The 23,586-nt window shown below is 38.8% G+C and overlaps 2 protein-coding genes across 8 annotated transcripts; one reads left to right on the top strand and one right to left on the bottom strand.

Annotated features, from left to right (window-relative positions):
* Positions 1 to 1,381: 1,381 nt before the first annotated feature.
* On the bottom strand, positions 1,382 to 23,444 carry LOC111319724 (uncharacterized). 6 transcript variants are annotated; one of them, XM_088760500.1, is made up of 9 exons: positions 22,626 to 23,444; positions 19,712 to 19,938; positions 18,706 to 18,829; positions 17,628 to 17,725; positions 8,484 to 8,658; positions 6,427 to 6,596; positions 5,740 to 6,256; positions 4,740 to 4,901; positions 1,382 to 2,324 (listed from the first exon to the last, which is right to left on the bottom strand). In XM_088760500.1, the coding sequence occupies exons 1-7, from the start codon at positions 22,927 to 22,929 to the stop codon at positions 5,747 to 5,749; spliced, it is 1,608 nt and encodes a 535-aa protein (XP_088616626.1). In that variant the 5' UTR covers positions 22,930 to 23,444; the 3' UTR covers positions 1,382 to 2,324; positions 4,740 to 4,901; positions 5,740 to 5,746. The 6 variants fall into 6 exon arrangements, with proteins under 6 accessions (XP_088616626.1, XP_088616628.1, XP_088616625.1 ...); XM_088760502.1 differs by having other exon boundaries at positions 4,740 to 4,898; positions 17,628 to 17,698; positions 22,626 to 23,442; XM_088760499.1 differs by having other exon boundaries at positions 4,740 to 4,898; positions 22,626 to 23,438.
* LOC148730068 (uncharacterized) lies at positions 9,514 to 13,830 on the top strand. Of its 2 annotated transcripts, none has more exons than XM_088760506.1 (4): positions 9,514 to 11,057; positions 11,284 to 11,411; positions 11,647 to 11,723; positions 12,260 to 13,830. In XM_088760506.1, exons 1-4 carry the CDS (start codon positions 11,003 to 11,005, stop codon positions 12,315 to 12,317), a joined length of 318 nt encoding a protein of 105 aa, XP_088616632.1. In that variant the 5' UTR covers positions 9,514 to 11,002; the 3' UTR covers positions 12,318 to 13,830. The 2 variants fall into 2 exon arrangements, with proteins under 2 accessions (XP_088616632.1, XP_088616631.1); XM_088760505.1 differs by lacking the exon at positions 12,260 to 13,830 and adding an exon at positions 11,981 to 12,156 and having other exon boundaries at positions 9,522 to 11,057.
* Positions 23,445 to 23,586: the final 142 nt, after the last annotated feature.

The following is a 23,586-nucleotide window of genomic DNA, read 5'->3' as shown; positions in this document are numbered from 1 at the left end:
GTCACTTCAGAGATGGTCATTTTATTTTTACACTAGGCACGAAGATCGAGTGTATTTTAACCAATCAGAGGCATTTGTTTTTTTTGACATCATTGACATGTCCCGCTAATATTGGACGGAGACACAAGAAAAATTGGGGTATAAGTGGATAACCTTCAAATGCTTTTAAGATCTGCGATGATAAAATGACACAAGAAAAATTGGGGTATAAGTGGATAACCTTCAAATGCTTTTAAGATCTGCGATGATAAAATGCAACTGTCAATAACTTTTATCAAAATAGACAAACCATTACGCGAATTAGTATTGAGGCAGCCTTAAAATCTATGTACTTCAAAGACTGCATCGTGTGGAGCCATCATAATCCTACCATTCACCTAGAATACATTTATTTAAAAGGCAATCAGGAGAATTGGCTTTTTGATCAAAAGTACACTACCCAGCAGACTCATGCGTTAGCCTACTATCACGGACAAAGAGAGTTGAGAAAGTTGCGAAATTCACCAGTATCAGCGCCGAATTTCAAGCAAGTTCTCTTGATATTGAAGGGAAATATTAAATTTTTTTTCCCTAAGTATACCTACTTCTTATCAGTGTTGGAACTTGAAAGATAAAACAAACCCTCGAACAGTTCAGGTTTAAATAACCTCAGCACGAGGGTGGGGATTGAAGAGAAAGAGAGCGGAAGGGTGTTTATCTTCCCTACATTTTTCACTTTTTTTCAATGTTGGAACGTAAGAGATGAAACGCATCCTCAAACAGTTCAGGAGGAGGGCATTGGGGCCTCTGGGAAACCGCAAAACCGGAGGAAAAAACCTCCAACACCGAAAAACCGACGAAAAAAGGCAGCAAAACCGAAAATCGCATACAAACCTGACAAAACCGCCACATTTTCACCTTTAAAGGAGTCAAAAAGGAAAAATCGAAAACCGCATCAGAGTTTTCGTGAAAACCGAAAACCGAATGCAAAAACACGTAAAATCCGCAAACCGCTCTAAACATCAAAACCGATAAACCGAACCTTTCTGGCCCAAAACCGAAAAATCGATCCAAAAAAACAGTCAAAACGCAAAACCGAATATCCCAAAGCCCCCCTCGTTCAGGTTTGAATAACTTCACCAAGAAGGTGGGGATGAAAGAGAAAGATAGTGAAAGCGTGCTTATTTCCCCAACACTTATGACTTTATTCAATGTTAGATCGTGAGACAGAGATTTTGAAAACAGGATTTTGCCTTCACAAATAAACGGACGGACGGACGGGAACAGCTCTATAAACTTCCTCTGAGAAACGGATTTCCTGGGTGCACTCGCTGGCTGCGGGAAGGCCCGCGGGATCTATTACGGCTGCTGACTATCCTTGAGACAATGACTAACAACAACAAAGGATGGCTCCAACGTAGATTTATTCCGCAATGTGTACTAAGCTTTTTGACCTGACCTGACCTGGCTGAGTTTCTCTTGGCCAGAACTGGCTCGACCAAACAAAGTTCTACAAAACAGCTCTATTTGAGCCTAATGTACAAAGGACTAGGTAATGCTATGAATTATCTAAAGGATCATTTAATCTACTACAACGATTGGCTAGGGAGGAATTTCACCTTTTTTACAAGATTAATCACTTTCGAAAAGTTCTGGTGGATAACAACTACACAAGAGGACATGACGGGTGACGGTCACAGTTTGACACTAATTACAGTTATGATATAATGACAGCTGTTTACGGCTGACTGAATGAGAACCGGTAGCACTTACACTTTCCCGAGCTTAGCAAAATCTCACCGTTTCTACATTGAATTTTTATGTATTTTAGCACCAGCATAAAAACTCGATCACTTAAAATCCTATCGTTACAAGATGAAACAAACAGTACCACATAGTGGATGTCTACGACGAAGTTAACACTATAAAGTGTAGACTGTGTCCCACTTGTAGCCACTAAAAGATGCAATTTTGTATCAGCAGAGATTCAAGAAAATCATTATCAAATGATACATCAGTGTTTAATGAAAGCAAAATCAGTTTTATGCAAATGAACTAATGTACAAAGACGTCAACTTAAAATCTATAAATACTACACTGGTATATGGTTTAGGAGTTTCTTTAGAAACTATTTATATTTCACTAATTTTTCTCGTGGTAAGTAAAACTAAATCTTAATGTAGTAACATATCTATGTCGCTGAAAGATAATTTTTTCCTAACCTTACAACTGTATCATACGCAATGAAGCTAAAGAAGAATAATAATAATGGCAATGACGGTTGTAAGGGTAATTTTAACCATTACTTCTTTCCGTCAACGTTTAGTGTAAATCATCAGTGTCACCTATAAAAAAAGAGAAAACCAGTTGCTAGTGTCAAATGCCAGGATTACAATGAAAGATTAACATCAAATGCTTTTCTAGATTACGAGCTAACAGTCCCTCCTTTTCGGCGAAGTCAGTGGCGCGAGTCAAAAAAAAAAAAAAAAAAAAACCATTGAAAAAGTTGCTGTTAGCGTGCCGCGCGGAACTCTTGGAGTGACGCTGATGCACTGATGGAGCTCCTGTTGCGCATAGGCGTCACTTCAAGAGTCTTCCACGGTGCAATAACGACATTTTTTGTCACTGAATTTTTTTTTTTTACCCGCGCGGCGAACTTCGCCGAAATTCGGTGGAGTGATTAGGAAGGCAGGGGATTGAGTAGTCTCCCTCGCAGCCGTTTTTTCGGATGTCACGCAACGCTCCCCCAAAAGAACGACTGCTGACAACCGAATTACATTCGTTTCTCATTGTCCTTGCGGTTTGTTCGCGGTCTATTGAACAGACCAATCGCATACCAGAAAATCTGAACGACGAAAGGTTTCACGCGAAAATGTGGATGTGGCAGATGATCTAGCTATCATGTCGGGAGAAACACTGAAGAAATTTGTCGATGAGAGCTCGAAATGTTTCACATGTTCATCGTTGTGCCCTGGTAAAGATAGAGTATATATTTTTGGCAAAACTTCTCACAATTTGGTTGAAATTATAGAATCTACGCTTAACATAGACGTCAACTGCTACGCCAACGACACGAACGCTAGATTGTTTGAGCGGTTGTTAAAGTTTCAGCGAGCAACTGAGAAAGTAGACGAAGAAGCTAAAAACTGAACTGAAACTCTTTATTCGCACTATTTCAAGAGGTTACTACAGATTATAAAAGTCAGAATATATAAGAAACAGTAAATTACATCAATAATCAAAAGGAAATGCAAGACGCCTTTCAATCTAGGCCAAGGGCTAAACGCTTGCTTCGACCTACAGATGGAGATCAGGAGGAAAAAAGCGCGCGCTTGCCGTCAACAAACCGGGCGAAGCGTCGAGAACACTGCAATTTAGGTCGGCCAACGTCTCCTACACTACTTGTACTTCTTCATTTGCCAGTCCGCTGCTAGCTGGAGCGAAGCCGATTAGTTATGTTCGTGGCTTCTTATCACCGGTAAAGGAAATCGGACCGAATTATCGAGTGTTTCAGCACGTTGGTACAACGCAACAACAATAACAATAATATGACCACTTTCATCGGTAACATGGTCAAACACGAGCGGGAGTGCTTGATATATTAACGATTTCCCGGATCCTGTAGGCAACTTAACAAAAACATCTTCTTTCTGGACTAAAATTTTTTAATTGCAAGCTTCTGGTGAGCATTAAGCTTGAAAATTTTGAACTTTGACGACGCTTTGCGAAAAGCTCCTTCAAGCACCGCCATTTGTCTTGTGTTTTCCACATGAGGATCGCGATAGAAAACGATATCTGATAGGACGAGTCTCAAAAGGTGAGTCTGGCGCGAAAAGGTTCCTGAAAATGGAACCCGAGCTGTGATTGGCCAATTCGGAGAAAGGAATGTTGTTCGGTTGTCAGCAGCCGTTCTTTTGGGGGAGCGTTGCGTGACATAAAAAAAAAGAAAAACGGCTGCGAGGGAGACTAGGGATTGAGCGGGAAAAAACAGCCTTGTCTTGTCCCTAAAACCAGAAAATGTGTTTTATATCAGAGAGGATTGCACTTGCCATGTCTTCTTACTTGGAGCCCAGTTTGTAAGTTCTTGGATTAAGGAGATGGACATGGAAAGACTCGCCATATTCTTTGAATAACTCTGCTACTAAAAACTTTCTAAGGAATTTCTTGCTAAGGAAAGAAACTAGTGTAAAAACAGCTGTATTGTTTCGTCCTGAGCAAACAGGAAACACACAAGCAAATACACAAAGAAACCTTTTAAATATAGAGAACAAACCAAAAGGAAAAGGAACGAGGTTGTTTATAGTGTCTTACACCACTATTATCCGGCTGCATCAGCGGGAAAGTAAAACACTAAACTGGGCAGCATAGTTCAAAGATGGGTTAAGATAACCGTTGTGCTGACGTGAAATTTGATTTCAGATCTGAAAGATCTAAAAGAAAATTCAGTTTTATTCCACTTGTCCACCATTTGATGATTGAATGCTCTACATATAATTGAGAAAATTATCCCAAAACGGCTTTTGAACAGAGAAATATAGAAACCTGGTTTAAAATTTAATCCTGGATTAGCGCTAATCGGCCTTCAAACAACTGGGCCTTGGTTATCAGCTGTAACCGGATAAGGCTTGGTTACCCGGTGTAGCGAGTTTCGAAAAGCTGACGTGTCAAGCTCCGTCGCTTCTTTTTGCTCCGACGAACGAGTTAGCCCTCGAAACATCAGCTTTTCAGAATTGATAATCCAGAGAAAGAAGATCATGTACCTTCATCTCACTCAGCCACAGCTTTGAACACGTAGTATTCGTGGCCGTTATCCTCTTCAGTCTCAGCTGGTTCATGATCCTCCATCATCATCAAACTCCTTCTCTTCCCCATTTCTTCATACTCCTCAGGGCGGCTCCCAGATACATTCTCATGAGAAGCTGCTGGACACAAATTGCGCAGTTTTCAGACACTCATTTCCGTGCAAGCAACAGCCACTCTTTCTTTCCACGACAATCTCAAACGCACAGGAGTCAGAATAACTTCTACACGACCGAGAGGGCGACTAATTTGCACTTAGTATACAAGGAACTTCAATGTACACTTAAGTAAATAACTTTTTGTGTAGTTGTTACGTTTTGACGCCAAAACACAGTCGCAAAGAATTTGGGGACGAATTATCTTTTTTATATATAAAAGGGCGCAACGAATTTAAATACTTGTCTAAGAACAACCTAACACATCGGCTAAAAGAACATGTGAAGAGCCGTGTGAAGATGTATTGTTTACCCAACAGAATTGTAAGTAACATTTCTTTGCGAATATTTTAGCCCTTCGAGTGTAATTTAATGTTTAAAACGCAATTCATTCATTTGCTTTGCAGTTTAATTTGACTGTTGCCGATGTTACCGTGGGCAACCATTACAGAAATAAAATGGTCATTTGTGCATCTGTAGCTTTCAAATTTACGTAACGCTTCGCTACGTAAGCGCGAATCAGCGCGAATCAGCACGAAAATTATCCCAAAACGGTTCTTGAACAGAGAAATATAAAAACCTGGATTAAAGTTTAATGCTGGGTTAGCGCTAATTGGTCGCAAACAGCTGGGCCTTGGTTATCAGCTGTAACCGGATAAGGCTTGGTTACCATGTGTAGCAAATTTCGAAAAGCTGACGTGTCAAGCGTTACAGCTCCGTCGCTTCTTTTTGCTCAGACGAACGAGTTAGCCCTTGAAACGTCAGCTTTTCAGAATTGATAATCCAGAGAAAGAAGATCCTGTACCTTCATCTCACTCAGCCACAGCTTTGAACACGTAGTGTTCGTGGCCGTTGTCTTCTTCAATCTCAGCTGACTCATGATCCTCCACCATCATCACACTCCTTCTCTTCCCCATTTCTTCATACTCCTCAGGGCGGCTCCCAGATAAACTCTCATAAGAAGCTGGTGGACGCAAATTCTGCGGTTTCAGACACTCATTTCCGGGCAAGCAACAGCCACTCTTTCTTTCTGCGACAATCTCATACGTACAGCAGTCAAAATCACTTCTGCATGACTGAGAGGGCGACGATTTCCTGACCATGGGTTTTGGAGTGGATGCGGTGTTGCTCAGATCGCCAATCGTTATTTCCATGCAAGTGTTCGGAATATTGTCGACAGCGTCATTGCCTCCCAAAATCCGGAAAATATTGCGCATTTTAACCGGATCGATCTCCACACGAGCATAATCGTACTCAAAATCCTCTGTTTGTGGATCCACATCCTCAACTCTAGCACATCCGTCAAGTTGGTCTGAGGGGTACTACGGAAAGAAAGCAGAAGACGATCGCAAATTTATCTAAACATGGAAACACCGAAGTGATGAGCTTTGCAATGCATTATGACGTCGATCATTTGTTCCGTGCGGAAATAGGCACCCTAACCCTAACCCATTGTTGCCGCTGTCCTCGGCAAGGAGGTTTTAGCCCTAACCAGCTTCTTATGAGAAAATTCAGTTTCCATCCAAGGGGAACTGACCGGCCGGATTCTTGTGGTACCGCCAGGGGTTGGTAAGGATGTTTGTGTTAGTAGTCGCTGATCAGGGAAGCGTAGTTCTGAAGTCTCGGCAGATCGAGTGAGTGTTCTTTCATTTAAGGGAGTTCCTGAGGGAACAGATATGATCTAGGTCAATAATGATAACAATGATAATAATAATAATAATGTGAAGGTGTAGTCTGATCGTCCGGGTGAGTGTAGTCCTGGGAAGGACTGTTGTCGGTGGTAGTGACTGACGTTTCGACAACCTGTGCGGAAGTCATCATCAGAGTCAAGTGAATGATTGTTGTCAGTAGAATGTTCTTATTCCAGTTCGTGTAAAATGATCGGTTGGTTTTGCCGTGATGTTATTGGCTGTAAGACTGAAGTGACGTAAGTCGGTCGTGATTAGTCTGTTTCGATCTGTCGGTAAAGGTAGGTCGTTATTTTTCGGTCGTTTGTGATGTTTATGTCGTGAATAAGTCGTTTGTATGGAGCGGGTAGTTGTTGACATATGTTTAGGGGAGTCTGTTCTAAGTTAGGTCTTATTTTCTATTGTTATTAACGATATCAAAGCTGTTAATACTAATAAGAATCTTCTAGTTAAATTTGCTGATGATGTAACTATTAGTTTACCAATCGAGGCAAATGTAGGCTTAGATGAATCCAAAACGGAAGTCCTATCCTTTATTGAATGGTCCGAGAAGAACTGCATGAAAGTCAACTTGACGAAAACATGGGAACTTCTTTTACGAGGAAAGACTTCCAAGACTCCTCCTGAACCACTCGAGATCATAGGGAGGAAAGAAAAACTGAAACTATTGGGTGTTACCTTTGAGCAAGTGCCAGTTAATTGGGACACTCATATTGATTATCTACTTAGTAAGGCTAGCAGTAGGTTGTATATTTTGAGAATATATGTAAATATTATGGCTACCCTATTGAGAATTTGGACTTACTTTTTCAAAGTTTGATTCTTTCAGTTTTTACATATGCTATTGAGGTCTGGGGGTGTGCTTTTTATAGTAAATATTTAAGTAGAGTTGATAAGCTCTTTGCCAGGTGTTATAAGCTGGGTTACTGCTTAAAGCAACACAGTATCTTGGATATCCGTTGTAATAGAGATAAGAAATTATGGCAAAGGATCTCTTCCACCAACACTGCGTTGAGCGATCTCTTACCTCCCCAGAGAACACGGCAGTTGAGAACTAGGTCGCATAATTATATTTTGCCTAAGGTTCAGACAAGACGTTTTAAATCAGTTTTTATTAATAGATGTCTTTTCAATAGTAATTAATACCTTTTCTTTTTCCTTATTCATTCTATTCATGTTAATTTTTGCACGTCTGTTTGCACAATAATTCTTAATTAAGACCTTTATTATTATTATTATTATTATTATTATTATTATTATTATTAGTTATAGCATGGTGTGCCACTGATGTTAACCCCTTTAACTCCCGTGAGGGACCAAGACAACTCCTTACAATTACATTACAATATCAACACAACAAGTGATGAGAATAGAGAACAATATCAATTGAGAAATTATCAGCTGATCAACTCAAAGGCTTTTTTATAATAACCAAAGTAAAGCGCGCGCTCTAATTGGTCATTCAGCGTCCACGATTTGCCCATGGATGTACGCTGCTGACGTGAGCAAATCATCCAAAGACTAGTTTTCCGCGCGCGCTTGTTTTATCTGGTCACGTAATATTTGTTAAATAAAAGAAAACTCTTTTGCTACAATGTATCAATGTTATGTTATAAAACAAATGGCAAAAGCCGCAGCGAACACTATTGAGTTATGGATGCACTTGAGAGGTTTGCTAAGCACTCAAGGAGCTAGAATCGGTCTCGGCTATCGCCTCGCGTGACTCTTACGCTTCTTTCGTGCTTTGTAACCACCCGCGTACACCATAACTCAATAGTGTACGCTGTGGTGTTTACCATTTGTTAATTTGTATTCATAATATAGCCATTGCAGTGAGGCGAACAGAAGCCTCTTTACACACCTGTTGTTTCCTGCTTGCAATTCCTTCGACACCTTAACACCACTACAACAATGGCAATGGGAACAACACCAGACAGACCCAAGGATACAGGTATCCAGATCTTCTTGTCATTGGCTTTTGACTTTTCACCAGTCGGCAATGGATTGTTGGTTTCTGTAGTTTCTTCATTTGCTATCTGTGTAAAGAATGAGTCCATGAAAGAAAGGTTACCTTAATCTACAGCATAATAGTCAGTAGGGACCTTAAGAAACCACGACGGCGACGCCAAGGAAAATTTCGATTTAAAAGTAAATTTTTACTCTTAGTTAGAATTTAAAAAATGGCTCCAGGAGCTTACTGTCTCATACAGCGCCACAGCTCAACTTCAGCATGGCGTATAAAGTAGCCGTTGGGTCCCAAATGGAATTTAAAATAATTTGCCGTCGCGGTTTCGGTTCGCAGACGACGCAAATTTTGGCGATTTCACGTTGTTGCTTTGCATGGGACGGCTAAGAAATGTACAAAGTTTCAAAACGCACGTGCTGAGCTATTGTTCTGCCAATTAGATCTCTTGTTTTTGCACGTCCTCGTTGCCGTCGCCGTCGTGGTTTCTTAAGGTCCCTAGTGTTAAATATACAGTGCATGACCACTTTCTACAGGTTGGTGCATAGTAGTTCCTGGCTAAGACAGTGAGGATGGGAAAAGGCGGGAAAAATGTGAGTGTGTGTGTGTGTGGGGGGGGGGGGGGGGGGAGGGAGGGAGGGTCTCACAAGTAAAAATTTTGCTGCTTCTTCACAATGGAACACTGGTCTAAAAATATTTTTGTGATATCTCATCAGGTTTTGAATGACAATTGATGCCAGCTACTCAAATACTGTTGGGAGTGGAAGGAAACGCTGTGACAGGCAAAATGTAATCAATAACACCAAATCAAGTTTAGTTGAAGTCAGTGAAAAAGCCATCTTGGGTCAAGATCTCGAACATACTGTCCCTTACCAAATGGACAGATCTGTAAGGTATCTGCAACTATATATCTGTCTCATATCTATTACAGTACTGCATAATGTCTGTAATGGTGTTATTCATATCTGCAGCATATCTGCAATTGTGTTCAGTTGCAGATATTTCACAGATAAGTAGGAACTTCTTTCAAATATCTGCAAAGTATCTGTCCAAATTGACAGATACTTAACATATATGTAGGTGAGCGAACAGAGTGAGTTGGGGTCTTCTCAACCATGATGTCCTTAAAAATCCTCTTTACTGTGGTATTTAAACCTGTGTCCTTGAACAAGATTAAATACTGATCACAAATGTAGGGTATAGAAAAAATTTCCCTCTGTCAATTTTCTATTTGTACATCAATTTACTTGCTTTGCAAATCTAACATGAGCACATTTCAACCTTTTAAATTAACAAGAGGGTCGTTTGTTGTCTTCAAAAATGTTAAGCTTACTTGCATCGGCTGTTCCATTGCTGTCAACTGAACTTATATCTGGAATTATTTCATTGCTGTTTGCTTCTTCGACATTTTCATAAGCGTGTGAAGGAAGTTATTCATAATTTTGTAATTTTTGTATTTTGTAGTTGAGTTTTAGTGAAGGCCTTGGCTTGAAAACATATCCACACAAAATTGTGCTTACAGTTGGTCAATTTGTCTATTGCCGAGCCCTTAATGATACCCCTGCTTTTAGTCTCTACCATCAATTCGTGTCTTTTACCACATTCCCCTCAACAAAAATGTTGTCATAGAACTCACATTCATTAACATGGTTAGATACCATTAAACCCCTAATGAGCACCTTCATTACATGGTCAAATTTAGGACAAGAGGAGGGGTGCATTTTTAATTTTTCCTAACTTACATACTAACTTTCCCAAATGTTACAGAAATTTAAATATGTTGCAAACTAAAATTTTCAGGTTTATTTCTTGTCTCTGAGACACTTAGTTCAGTGTAGATCCTCAACAAAGCATACATTACACCTTAGCAATGAATCACCAAAGACATACAGCAAATTTATATAACTTGGCAAATACTCCAACATCACGAGCCACAGGTAAACAGAAGTTCAAATATTCGAAAAGGCTGGTTGCTATGGAGTGACATCATAAACCGGATAAGTTTCCATCATCACCTTGACAGCCTTTTTCGATAATTGCTGGCAGTAATCTGAGTAGTTGCTTGAATTTTTACATTATCTCTGTTCCTGCTGGGTACAATGAAGCCTTTTTTTTATTAGGGGCTGGATCGGCTTATTGACATTTGGAGATGGATTTCATATTGATATGCGTAAGCAAAAGCGGGAATGTTTAGTTTCCCGCGGTCGAGTGCAGTTATGGATCCCTTCAAACTTCGAAGGGTTGAATTGCTTCATTCTCCTCCAGATGAGCCTCTAAGTCTTCTAGCTATGATCACTTTTTATGGCTACTTTAGGAGAAATTTCGGGTTTGTTTCCTTGATAGGGTCTTGACAGTATTATAATTTATTTCATTTCTATTTTTCTACGATAAAAGATTTAAATCGCCAGAGGGATGCCATGGAGAAAACTGGAATAGTAGTTAATGGAAGATGCTTTAAAGTTAAATTTCCAGGTTATTTGTGTGTGCCAATCTTGACTCTTTATATTTTTTTTATCTTATTATTTTTTATTTTTGCAATATTGTTATGTTACATGTCTAGCTACGTGATAGTAATTATTGAATCCATTTTATGCTTGGCAGTGTTAGAAAATATCTGGGAAAGTATAACATTTGAGATCTTTGGTGTAGCTATTTTAACTTCAACTTCTTGTTATCTTCTTGTCTTTTTTCATGACAGTTACTCTTGATTACAAAACACTGATAATGCTGCTCAAGCAAAGAGTTGGTGATGCCAAAAAATATATCAATGAACTTTGCAAGCAAGCATTGGACACAGAGTGCTGTGTATTCTGCAAAGTTATTAAGGTAGGTTATACCTGCAATGCTAAATGACATGCATCAGCGGAATTATACAATAACACAAAACATATTCAGCCTACCGGTATTTGTTATGCAATTTATTTATAATCAATTAGTGAGAGCTTTCTTGGCTTTCTTGACTGTGGTGAACAGTGATTATATAGCTACCATTAGTCGTGAACATTATATGACTTTAGCTCAGTTAATTCATTATTGAGTGATACATGCAATTTATTTGTAGGAATGTGCCTCTCCTGATGTTCCTTTTGGGGAAGCCTTTGCTGAGTGTTTCCTAAAGAGCAAAGCAAATATTGGGGGGTAGGTACAACTCTGCATTTCTGCATTGACATGCATAAAAAGTTCCAGCTTGCAGTATGGTATTTCACTTTCTATTGGAATACATGTCTTTAAATCTCACTTGGGATACTTAGTTTGATGGACAGTTGGTATACTGCCGGCCGACAGACTTTTAGGGGAGCTGTTCTTCACTTTTACCCAGTTACCAGCAAAAATGTGGTAAGCTTGGATTATAAAGGTGGAAACTAAATTCACCGTTTTTTTTCTGTCTGTCTCAGATGGAAGGGGTTAAGAGATGACTTGGTCTTTCTCCTTGAAGAGGAGCCATGTGATGTTAATTTATGTGCTCTGCCTGCAGTATGTAACATTTTAATTTTTAAATTCTGTGCACCCATTGTAGTAAGGCATAGTCAACATTGTTTCATTTAAAAAAATCTATTTTCTTGAAGTCTTATCCTGTAACAATATTATTTTGTTTAGTGTTGCCTGGTCACTTCTGAGATATATATTTATTTGTCATATTTCTAAGATTAGCTTTTCATTCATTGTCAATATAGGGAAGTGTTGTCTATCCTTTCTGGTTCACCCAGGCTGAAGTCCTGGCATTCAGAGTAATGCCTGAGCACTTCTGGAATATGTAACATACTGAACTTTTTATTCATGGTCAATATAGGGAAGTGTTGTCTATCCTTTCTGGTTTACCCAGGCTGAAGTCCTGGCATTCAGAAAAATGCCTGAGTGCTTCTGGGATATACAACATGCTTAGCTTTTCATTCATGGTCAATATAGGGAAGTGTTGTCTATCCTTTCTGGTCCACCTAGGCTGAAGTCCTGGCATTCAGTGTAATGCCTGAGCGCTTCTGGGATATATAACTTACATAGCTTTTCATTCATGGTCAATCCATTCATGGTCAATTCATGGTCCTTTCTGGTTCACCCAGGCTGAAGTCCTGGCGTTGACTGTAATGCCTGAGCGCTTCTGGGATATATAACAAAGTTTTACATAGCTTTTCATTCATGGTCAATAAAGGGAAGTGTTGTCTATCCTTTCTGGTTCACCCAGGCTGAAGTCCAGGCATTCAGTGTAATGCCTGAGCGCTTCTGGGATATTATAACATACTTAGCTTTTCATTCATGGTCAATATAGGGAAGTGTTGTCTATCCTTTCTGGTTCACCCAGGCTGAAGTCCTGGCATTCAGTGTAATGCCTGAGCACTTCTGGGATATACAACATACTGAGCTTTTTATTCATGGTCAATATAGGGAAGTGTTGTCTATCCTTTCTGGTTCACCCAGGCTGAAGTCCTGGCATTCAGTGTAATGCCTGAGCACTTCTGGGATATACAACATACTGAGCTTTTTATTCATGGTCAATATAGGGAAGTGTTGTCTATCGTTTCTGGTTCACCCAGGCTAAAGTCCTGGCATTCATAGTAATGCCTGAGCGCTTCTGGGATATATAACATACTTAGCTTTTCATTCATTGTCAAATCGAAAATGTACAAAATATCCAGATTATTAGATAGAAAGTCTAGAATGAGGTTCTTTTACATGCCTGCGTGAGGCTTCTTTTTCACTGAATATGTAATTTAGCAATTTTTATGGTCTCATTATCTAAAGTGATTGTGAATTCTTCAATGTTATATTTAATTTCCTCCACACGAGATACTTTTTTCCATATGGATGTACACATCATATTTGTATATCAAAGTTTCAGCTGCATTTAGAAGAAGAACTGTTTTCTACCAGTGCTGTACTAAAAGAAATTAAGGTATATGATCATATTTATTAAGTATTACAAATCTAATAACGTAGCAGATAGTTGATAGTTATATTGCAAGTTGAAGTCGATTAAGAAAAATTTTTTTTGATTTTTTAGATTGATAAGTTGAACTTATATTTTTTTGTTAGACAAGTATCATTTCAAATCATTTCTTAGTAGCTGGATTTGAGATTACAATTTGTGAATCAATAGCTTTTTGTGTAGTGTGTTATTACAACTAGTTATATTGTGTATTTGTCATACTTTTATACTGGTAAATATTCTATTACCTACATGACTGAGATTATATTATACACTAATGAAAGAGAAACAATTTTAATAAAGTATGGCAATTAGTAATTCAAACATTTGGCCATCTCTTTCTTTTTAATTGTATGGGTATGGGGCTTGAATAGAATATCCTCAGCTTCATTGTGGGTTTATGTTTTCTCAGGGGAACAATTGAGTTTTGAATGAAACTATTTCAAACACTGTTATTACTTGAATGTGTGATGTCTCTTTTCCTAACAATTTGAAGGTTGCCCATTTATAAGTTATTGTGTTATAAATGTAGGTGTGATTAAGCAAATCAAAAGTCAATTGAAAGAGAAACCCGCATCCTTTAGAGGCACTTAAAGGTCACTTAATGATCAATGTTAACAAAACTTGAAATTTAAGAAAATCTGAAAGTACAACTAAAGATGAATTACAACAAAACCTGCAACTTTAAGCAGTACTTAAAGAGAAACAAAAGATTAAAGTAACCTGTAAGATGCCTTTACGATAGCAGTTTTAGTTGACTAAAGTTGAGTTTACGAGAATTAAGAGGATTCTTAAAATCAATTAAATGGCTATTTAGGTTTGCTTTCATGTGATCTTAAAGTGTTCATGAAGTGGTTATTTAGGTTTGCTTTCATTTGATCTTAAAGTGTTAACTAAATACTTCATAAGGACACTTTAATTGACTTCTGAAAGTTGCATTAAAGATTCATTTCAGAACTTTCGTATGTCATCTAAAGATGTCTTAAATACTTCTAATGTTAACCTTTAAGTTACCTTTAAGCACACTTAATTTAGTCATTTCGTCCTGTGTGAGTGAAGCTTCCAGCAGTACAAAAACTGGCCTTAACTAGGGGAAGATTAAACCGAGGTGTCGTGTCTTATTTGTATGTGCCCACTAAAACATTTTAAGAACGTAGCACGTGAATTCCAGCAATGCGACAAGTTCACGTGCAAGTGACCTTTTCGTTTCTTTTTTATGAATAAGTACTTTGGAACTCTAGTATCTTGAAGTTAGTATCTAAGTTAGTTTGTAAAGTTCGCAAAGGGTTTTTCCAAAAGATTCAGATAATTGCGAAGCGACGTGGAGCGACATAGGTAGAGAGGCTGATTTACGACGCGAACTCTGAAGAAAAAAAAATTAAACGTGGAGTTAAGATGTCCATTTTAATGATAGTAAATTTCACTTCAACATTTGTTATTGTTTTTCTGAGCGACAACTATTTTACTTTCCGGACAAGCAATTGTTTCCTATCACGATCATAAATAATATATAGCCCGTCTTTTTTTAGGCTTCTTTTCCCTCACTAGTTATTTTATTTTGTCCTTTTACTTTTTCCAATCTTTCTTAACTAACCTACCTCCACCTGCAACATTATGAATGTACTGATCTTACAGAATAATTCTGGTTTCTTTTGCTCCCTGATTCACAAAGTAACATTACCATCTTGCTACTAGCAGAAAAAAAAATTTTTACTGAACAAACAACAGTACTGTAAAGTAAAATAATTATTATAATATAATTTAATTGATTTATGTGAATAAAGCACTTTATTACACGACTCTGGCAGTCAGAGGGCCAATAACTAAAATCAACCAATCAAATTGCTCTATTGCCGGTCCAATATTCTCTAAGTATTGGACCGGGCACTGTCCCGAATGGTCCCGAATGATACCGCACTTGTGTCCCTTTGAACTTCAGTCGTATAATAAATCTCTTATTAACCAAGCTTGCTCGGGACCGCACTGGAAGAATATCGGTCCTCAGTCTCGTACTATCAAGACCTCGGGCCGATATTCTCCCAGTCCGGCCCTCGCGCTTGGTTAATAAGATATATGTAATGTCTTTTCTTGTATTGTAACAACTTGAATATCTTATATTCAGAAGCTGTCTGAGTCATGGAACAAAGAACTCTTATTGGGTGTTCAAGTTGACAACCAATGACCACTGAGACGTCACCAAAAGGTATTTCCGCGGTGTCGTATAGAGGTTTTGCACAGCAGCCATGTTGGATGGCAGGAACACTAGATTATTTTACCCATGGGAAAATTTTTTCTTTCTTATGCAAAATATTTTCATTGTTCCTGCCATCCAACATGGCTGCTGTGCAAAAGCTCTCTACGACACCGCGGAAATACGTTTTAATGACGACCTAGAAATACGACCTAGTCAGTGTCCGAAAAAGCATATGGTTGAAACTTGAGAAAAATTTTAGACATTCTGGTCAGTGTTTCAGAAGCTGTGTTCTTATTATTGCGTACATGTGAAAGACAGAGTGCTTCGGAGATGTTGGACAAGGACAAATTAGGAAAGGATAAGAAGTTTCGTTTATTTTCCTCCGATACTGAAGGTGTCCTATTTGTAAGTAAAATATTTGCCACTATCACTTGAAAACAACATCAACAAGTATTCTTTCTTTTTGGAGGCAAGAAAAAGTAAAACAAGAATACTTGAGTAATCGAAGTGCCTGGGAAAGCGATTTAAAGGCCGGGGAGTTGACAAATTGGGACACTTTTAGCCGAACGCGTCTAAAAATGGCTTATTTTAGCACTTCAGTCTCCTTCTTTCAATGGTCTTTTTATAGTGACACCTCAACCATTAAAGATGTTCTAATCATTATATATTAAATAAAATTTAAATTACACCGGTAACTGGATAAAATTACCTAAAGACTTGATTACGCAACAATGATTAGGTTACAAAATGAAAGGGGTGATCTGTAATTCTGTTGGCTTCTGTGGCATGACATACACTTAACACTAATACTGAAGGGGGATAAGTTTCTAAAGAAACTTTGGTGCTATTTCGGTGGGGGTAACAAGGTAATTTGGTAATATCAACTAAGTTGAAATTGTAAATTGGCCACCGTAAAGAGTTAAAAAGCTGACGTTTCGAGCATCAGTCCTTTGTCTTTCGCTCTGACGAAGGGCTAACGCTCAAAACGCTTTAAAACGTCAGCTTTTGTAATCTTTACGGTGGCCAATTTACCATATCAACTTTGTTGATATATCCAAATTATAATAAAGGAAATCTGTCGGGTTTTCCACCAGACACCTTTATCGAAAAAAATGTAACATTTCTGATTTTGCTCAATGTTTTGTAATCCTGAGATTTAGCCACAGAAAAAATACACGAAAGAAGGCACCAGAATATACGTGTAGTTTATTGGAACAATTTTAAACCTCTTTTTAAGTGAGCGGTTGACCAGAGGCACACTTTGTCGCTAGTCAAGTTTTACCATGTGTATTACTGCGGTTATGTCGTGCAAGTCCACGCAAACCTGAGCGAGGATCACGAGAGGTGATTATGACCGTAGAGCACAAAGCTTCAAAATGACAACTGATTTCGTGTTGTCTCTAAAGGACAAATGAATTTTACGATCATAAAAAAAACTGTATCGATTATTGTTGACTTCTATACTATTACTGATGATATCTTTCAAATACTTGTTAATAATTTTGTTATCTTACTCGTATGGGCGCGATTTCGTGGACGCACGTGGTTTCACCTTGCTATTTTCATAGCTCAAAAGCGATGTCTGAAAAAGAACTTTTTCACCAAGGGGGTGGAAGGATTGGTAAGAGAAAGGAGGTTACCCTCCCCTTCCTTCCGAGATAGTAAGGCAACACGTACTACTTACAACCTATTTTACCAAACAAACACCATGAACGAGCTATTTTAAGAAATGTTAAAGACCACAGCGTACACTATTGAGTTATGAATGCACGCGGGAGGTTGCTAAGCACGAAAGAAGCGTAAGAGTCCGCAGCGTACACCCATACGCAAACAGCAGACATATAATTGACCAATCAGAGCGCGCGCTGTTGTAATTTACCGTTGTTCCAGGTAATTTACTATTGTATAAATTACTATTGTAATTTACCGTTGTTCCAGGTGAGCCACCAGTTGGTTTATCTTTCCTTTCTGTTACCATCGTGACGTGACTAGGTCCAACTGTGGAAGGTGGATTTGAGGATGATCCTTATGTGAAAAAATTAGTATGTAGCGGTGATTAAAAGAGCTGAGTTTGCTTTGGGATCAGAAGGCCTATCTCACCTAGCTTTTACCGGATGCATGAGGTGACAAGTAGTACCGGTGTACTGGTTGCCATTCCACTGTAGCGTTACCCCTCAGACTTTCGTCATATTTCCTTAGGACCCACAGTAACCCAAGTACCCATTCATACCCTTGCATGGACAGGCGGAGAGGGGGGGGGGGGGGGATGGAACTGAGTTGCCCCAGGACACAAACAATAATTCAGTCATTGTTCGAGCCCAAAAGAATATAAAAGCCATATTCCACAAAAAAAATTTCCTATTTTTTTCCATACTCAGATCGTTCTCGTTATTAGACGTAATTAGAAAACGGATACACAGTGCTCTCCATAAGGTCGTTGGTACGGCAAAGCTCTGTAACGCTCTTCTATCCATTTAAGACTATGTCATTTTGCTGAGTGTAGGCCAATTATAGGCATTTTATCATACGACCACTAAGTGTTAAAAATTTCAACTTAGAAAGGACGCAATAGACGCGCACTCGCAACCACACGAGCAAAAAAATTCTAGAATTAAAACTTTTCCTTTAGTTGTTATTTAGTCAGAACAAGAAACTCCCAATTTCTTGCAATCGCGCCTTTTTTCCTCATTCTATTTTCCTTCAAGTTTTTGTAACAAAGTGACGTGAGGACAGCAGGGCTGAAGGGCTTTTCTGGACCGGCTCGCGTCAACCCGTCACGTGCTGCGCACGTCATCTTTCACTATAGTTTTCTATGATATTGTGAAGGTGAGGCCAAACGGGTTATATGATAAAATGATATATTTCAGCCGTTTTCATGGGCACAAGTCTCTTTTCTAGCCGAAGATCTATACCATAATATTTCTCACAGGCAGCCACACGCAGCCCCTAGGGCCTTTGAGGAAAACCAGTCTCTTATTTTAATCCTATAAACTTTGGGTAAATACCTGCCAGACTATAATTTCCCTTTGACTTAACCAACAAGCATCCGAGTCTTGATTGTTGTCCAACGCAATGAAAATCAAAGCTCAGTATAAGTCCATGATATTTTCTTTCAAGGCCTTTATCCCACTGAAGGTAAAAGAAGACATACTATGTGATTTTCGATCAAGAAAAACGAATACGATGAATGAAAACTTTTAGCCTGTGAGGGATATCCCAATGCATGCGTGGCCATATTTTAGCCTGTGGGGATACCCCAGTGCATGCGTGGCCATATTCAAGATGAAAGCTGTAGGACAGTATCAGTCACGTGGTACTGTTTATCATGCTGTAGCAGGTGGCTCTGAAATTGAGGTCTGTTTAGGAAACTCAGTTGTTGTCATCGTAGAAACGAAAGTTAAATTTTTTCTAACTAAATTTTTTTTTCCGGGGGGGTGGGGTACCGTTGTTTTTAGTCGTGTAAGCCTGGGTTAACACATTAGCTCTGAGATAGTGGATGAAACCTGGGGCGTGAAATTCATGTAAATGAAAGCTTTTAAAAGTAGAATTTCCATGCAGTGTCTGCATTGTTCTCTTCCATGCAGTGTTTACATTGTGCTCTATATGGTTTGTTATATGTTGTTCCTCGGAACATGTTTATGTAGGTACTCTCGACCAACTATCGACCAAATCTCGACTAGGTGTCGACCGAATGTTGACAGACATATCGGTCATCTATCGATCGACTCTCGACCGACTCTCGACCGATACAGCGACTGATATACTGGTCTAGAGTAATTACAGAAAACTTGATCCGTCTCCTGCTGTGACAACATCAGATAAGACTGATGAATGCTGTTTCATTGGATGGACTGGTGTGCTGAAGGTGTGCTGGTATGAAGGTGTGCTAAAGGTGTGCTGGTATGCGTGTCGCCATTCAAGTACGAGTTACTGTAATACATTCCGGCTCTCTGAAAGAAGCTCATGTCTCTGAAATAAGACGAATTAGGAAATCAAATTTTCTCAATCTACCTTTAAGTCCCATTTGTTTGTACTCCTGCCGTCGTGAATTAATCGAAAGAATGAGCTTGGTCCTTCATTCCACAATGCCGTGTCCAGTTGATAATACCACCTTTTAAGTTCAATACCAGGACACTGGTGTGGGTGATCAATCATAACATCAAAGGAAACTACTCCTGTCCTACTAAAATCCTTCACAGCCATCAGGGGGTCTGATGGTAAAGTGGTCATTTCGCACGCTTGATAAAACAAAACAAAACAAAAAAAACAAATGTGACAAAACAATTGCAAGCCTTCAGTTCATTTCTTTCTTTCTGACTTCCTTGTGAGATTTTTAAAGCTCCTGACATTTCAGGCCGTTATACCATGACCATTTTGAGGGTTAAATGGTACTTTGAGGCATAGTTAGTAGTCCCCTCTACTAACTATGGTCTCATAACGACTAGGAACTACCGAATTCACGAATTTGATTGACTGAAATCAATATTGAAAGCGGTCTAGATTTTCCCATCTAGACCGGCATCTAGACCGGTCTAGAAAAAAAGGTACAAAGAATATAAAAAAGTGGCATCTAAGACACAGCCAAATAATAAACATCTTATTAACCGAGCTAGGTCGGTCTGTATGGGAGAGTCTTGACCTCGGTCGCTGGTACAGACCGAATGCAGTGAGGTCTGTACTGGTGACCTCGGTCAAGATTCTCCCATACAGACCTCCCGCTCGGTTAATAAGAACTAAATAATGAGTGTTTTCACTGTGTGGGATTTTTTTGCGGGCGAGGGTCTCGGTCAAATGGTTAAAGTAACTAAGCGTAAGTCAAACACGAGTCTTTTGTCTGAAAACTCCTAGATTTCACCACTTACCAATCCGAATCTAAGCAGCTTTAGGCCACAGTTATAACGAAGATCAAGATAGTGTGTAACAACTGTTTGCTAAGACGCTGGATCATAGCCACAGCATGGAATTCAATCCGGAACAACTTTGCGATCATCCCGTTTTCTTTAACTGGTCAAAACTGAAAAAAACTAAAACTGCTTGTACTTGTACAGATATTTTAAGCAAGAACCGTTGTTGTCTCAAGTTTCATTCCTCTCTCTTCCTGCTCCAGTTTCTGTTTTCCCCGACGTCATCAAATTTGCAGGTTATAATTTTCTTTTTGTAATCATAGTGAATTTGCCACAAAAATGCAGCAAAATTTGCAAATAATAAAATGATGTTGGTCTCCTGCTCTTTAGTTATGTTTTTCCAAGTTTTGCAGCTGAAAATACATTAAGGAATTTAAAGAACCACGACGGCGACGGCAACGCGAACTAAGTGAAACGACCTAATAAGCAAAACAATTGCTCAGCACGTGCGTTTTAAAATCATAGACATTTCTTAACTTTCTCCTGGAGAACATTTTTCACGTCTTCTAAAAAAAGGAACCTCGACAGCAATTTAGTCACGTTTTTACTTTGAACCCCACTCTACATTTACATGTTATTACAAAGGGAAGATGTTGCATCGTCAGTAACTGTATGTTCATCGAGCTACAGGCGAAATCCTTAAAGGGAAACGAAAATTCGTTTTTTTCGGCAAAGCTTTCCCTCTCTTCACTTTAGTGACATCTACAACTCCTTCAAGTGGTCTTGAATTTGATTTGTCTCTCACTTTAAATTCATGTAAGGACGACGTGTTTTTAATAATTTTGTTTGTCCCCTTCTTATAGATAGTGGGCGTCGCACGCGGACGACGTCTCGTATAAAAACTAGTCAGTGTCGGAAAAAGCGTTTGGCTGAAACTGGAGAAAAATGACAAAAAAATTAAAAATATGTGTATCAGACATACATAAATAGTATTACATACATAGTACTTTATTGTAACTCCCTAAAAAGGGTTTTTCACGCACAAGGCTACTAAATAGCTAAAATATCTAAATAAATTACCAAATAACTAATATAATAAATAACATTAAAAATAAGTGAAATACAATGGATCATATACTAATTACAAATTCATAGATTAATCAGAGAAAAGTAGGTTAACAATTTTGTTCCTAAAAAGTTTGATCGATTCTGAAGATTTAACATTGTCTCTTAGATCATTCCAGAGCTTTGCACCGCAGTAGGCGAAGGACCGTTGGCCAGTGACATGGAATATACCAGAAAACATGCCTTTTTCTTAACTTGAATTGAACTTCGGGGAGCAACACAAAACCGCAATAAAGCGATAAATGTTTGCGGTCCTTGCCTACGCCCGTCAAATAAATCACTGTTTTCTCACTTTTAGAGCGCGCACAAAAACGCATTCTTCACTCATCGAAATATTAAATATGGAGCCATTCCCTGAGAGTATCGTCATATGAACGATAATTATCAAACACGGAAGTAAGAAGTTATATATCCTTTAGAAATGTATGTTTTCTATCGTATTTGAGAAGAATAAACAGATTAAGGTTTCATAACGTCACTTCATTGTCAAAGTCGGTTAAATGCTGCTAAATCCGTGCAAGTTGAAGATATCGCGTCATATTCTATTAATGCAGTTCTCTAGAAACGCGCCCTCCAAACACCCAAAAAGCAAGATTGAAAACAATTCATGAACACAAGAGGGAAAAAGTAATTATGTGGGCTAATTAAGCAAGGTTTTGAAATGTAACGCTTTGTTAGGTAATAAATTAATAAATAGAATTTTAGCCAGGCAAATTTACGAGGTGGCGTCCATCTTTCCTGGTTGAATGGGAATTTGGCCTGTTAGCTTTTGTGGAGGGCGGAAACCGCAGCGCTCTTAAAGATTCTCTCAAATCAAGGACCAAATTAATAATAAACTTAGCAAGGGTCATGCCATCGAACCCATACAGCAGAGAAGAAGGTGAGCGCTAGACACCACATCATCTCGGCTCGTCAGGCTCAGTATTTCTTTAAAATCAAAGGAAATAGAGTCTTACCTGGGTCCACATATTCAGTCTGTACACAAGTTCCTCTATGGACGATGTAATTCGGAAAACTGGGGCTACATTTACAAATACAGCAATCACCAGGTTTACAGCCAGCACTTCCAATAACACGTAAACATTCCACAGGACTGCACGTCGAGACGGGATTGGAAAATGAATCAACGTCACCCATACCGTTTCGCTTTATAGAGCGAACAACGCTGAAAGCGTTCCCTTTGCTGAAGAAGAAACAAGTTAATATGGAAATCACCAATGACAGCGTGAAGATTATACTGGACTTGGAATCGTAAAACATTTTCCTTCGATGTCGTTTCAACGAAAACAGCTCGTGTGACGCAACTCGTAATCCAATGTGGTCGATATATGCGCAGTATTGATAACTGTTATTCTCGCCGAGATTTGCGTTGTTTTCGCAGAAACAATGGCTTTTATTTGACTCATCAATACCCGAGAGAAGTCAGTTATTTTTTTTTCATGAACGCTAAACGTTCGTTAACCCACAATTTACTAATTTCTCTTCTCTACTGCGGACGTATCATTCGCAATGCACAATATTCATTTAAATGAATATCACGTAACAATGCTTTTCTGTAAATCAGAGTCGCCAATATCCCAGAAATGAAACTTTGTTAATGTTGTTTTGCAAGTTGCATAAATACAGCTGCCCTCTACGAAGAAAAATTCTTCATCCCATATCTGCAATAATATTGTTCAAGTGTTGTGCGCATGACTCAATTTCATTGTTTGACACTCTTTTTTTAGACATTCTGGGCTGTGTTCCAGGGGCTCTTTTCCTGTTCATTTTTGCGTATATGTGAAAGACAGAGTGCTTCGGAGATGTTAGACAAGGGCTAATTATAGGCTAATGTGCAGGAGTATGACGCACTTGCGCTAAACATCGGACGTCTATGACGAAGTTGAGACTAAAAAGTTTAAACTGTGTCCCGCTTGT

This window comes from Stylophora pistillata, chromosome 5 (assembly GCF_964205215.1).
Source record: "Stylophora pistillata chromosome 5, jaStyPist1.2, whole genome shotgun sequence".
Classification (NCBI taxonomy): domain Eukaryota; kingdom Metazoa; phylum Cnidaria; class Anthozoa; order Scleractinia; family Pocilloporidae; genus Stylophora; species Stylophora pistillata.
The sequence above is the reverse complement of the archived record's forward strand: the minus strand, read 5'-3'. Positions and strand labels throughout refer to the sequence as shown.

Bases quoted from the DNA above. Each gene is read 5' to 3' on its own strand.
- LOC111319724 (XM_088760500.1), bottom strand. From the start codon at position 22,929: ATGTTTTACGATTCCAAGTCCAGTATAATCTTCACGCTGTCATTGGTG. The intron at 6,597-8,483 runs GTGTGTAAAGAG...CTGTTCCCTCAG, and splicing joins TTGCAAGCAGGAAACAACAG to GAACTCCCTTAAATGAAAGA. The intron at 6,257-6,426 runs GTTAGGGCTAAA...TTCTTTCCGTAG, and splicing joins AATTTTCTCATAAGAAGCTG to TACCCCTCAGACCAACTTGA.
- LOC148730068 (XM_088760505.1), top strand. From the start codon at position 11,003: ATGGAGAAAACTGGAATAGTAGTTAATGGAAGATGCTTTAAAGTTAAA. The intron at 11,412-11,646 runs GTAGGTTATACC...ATTTATTTGTAG, and splicing joins TATTCTGCAAAGTTATTAAG to GAATGTGCCTCTCCTGATGT. The intron at 11,724-11,980 runs GTAGGTACAACT...TGTCTGTCTCAG, and splicing joins AGCAAAGCAAATATTGGGGG to ATGGAAGGGGTTAAGAGATG.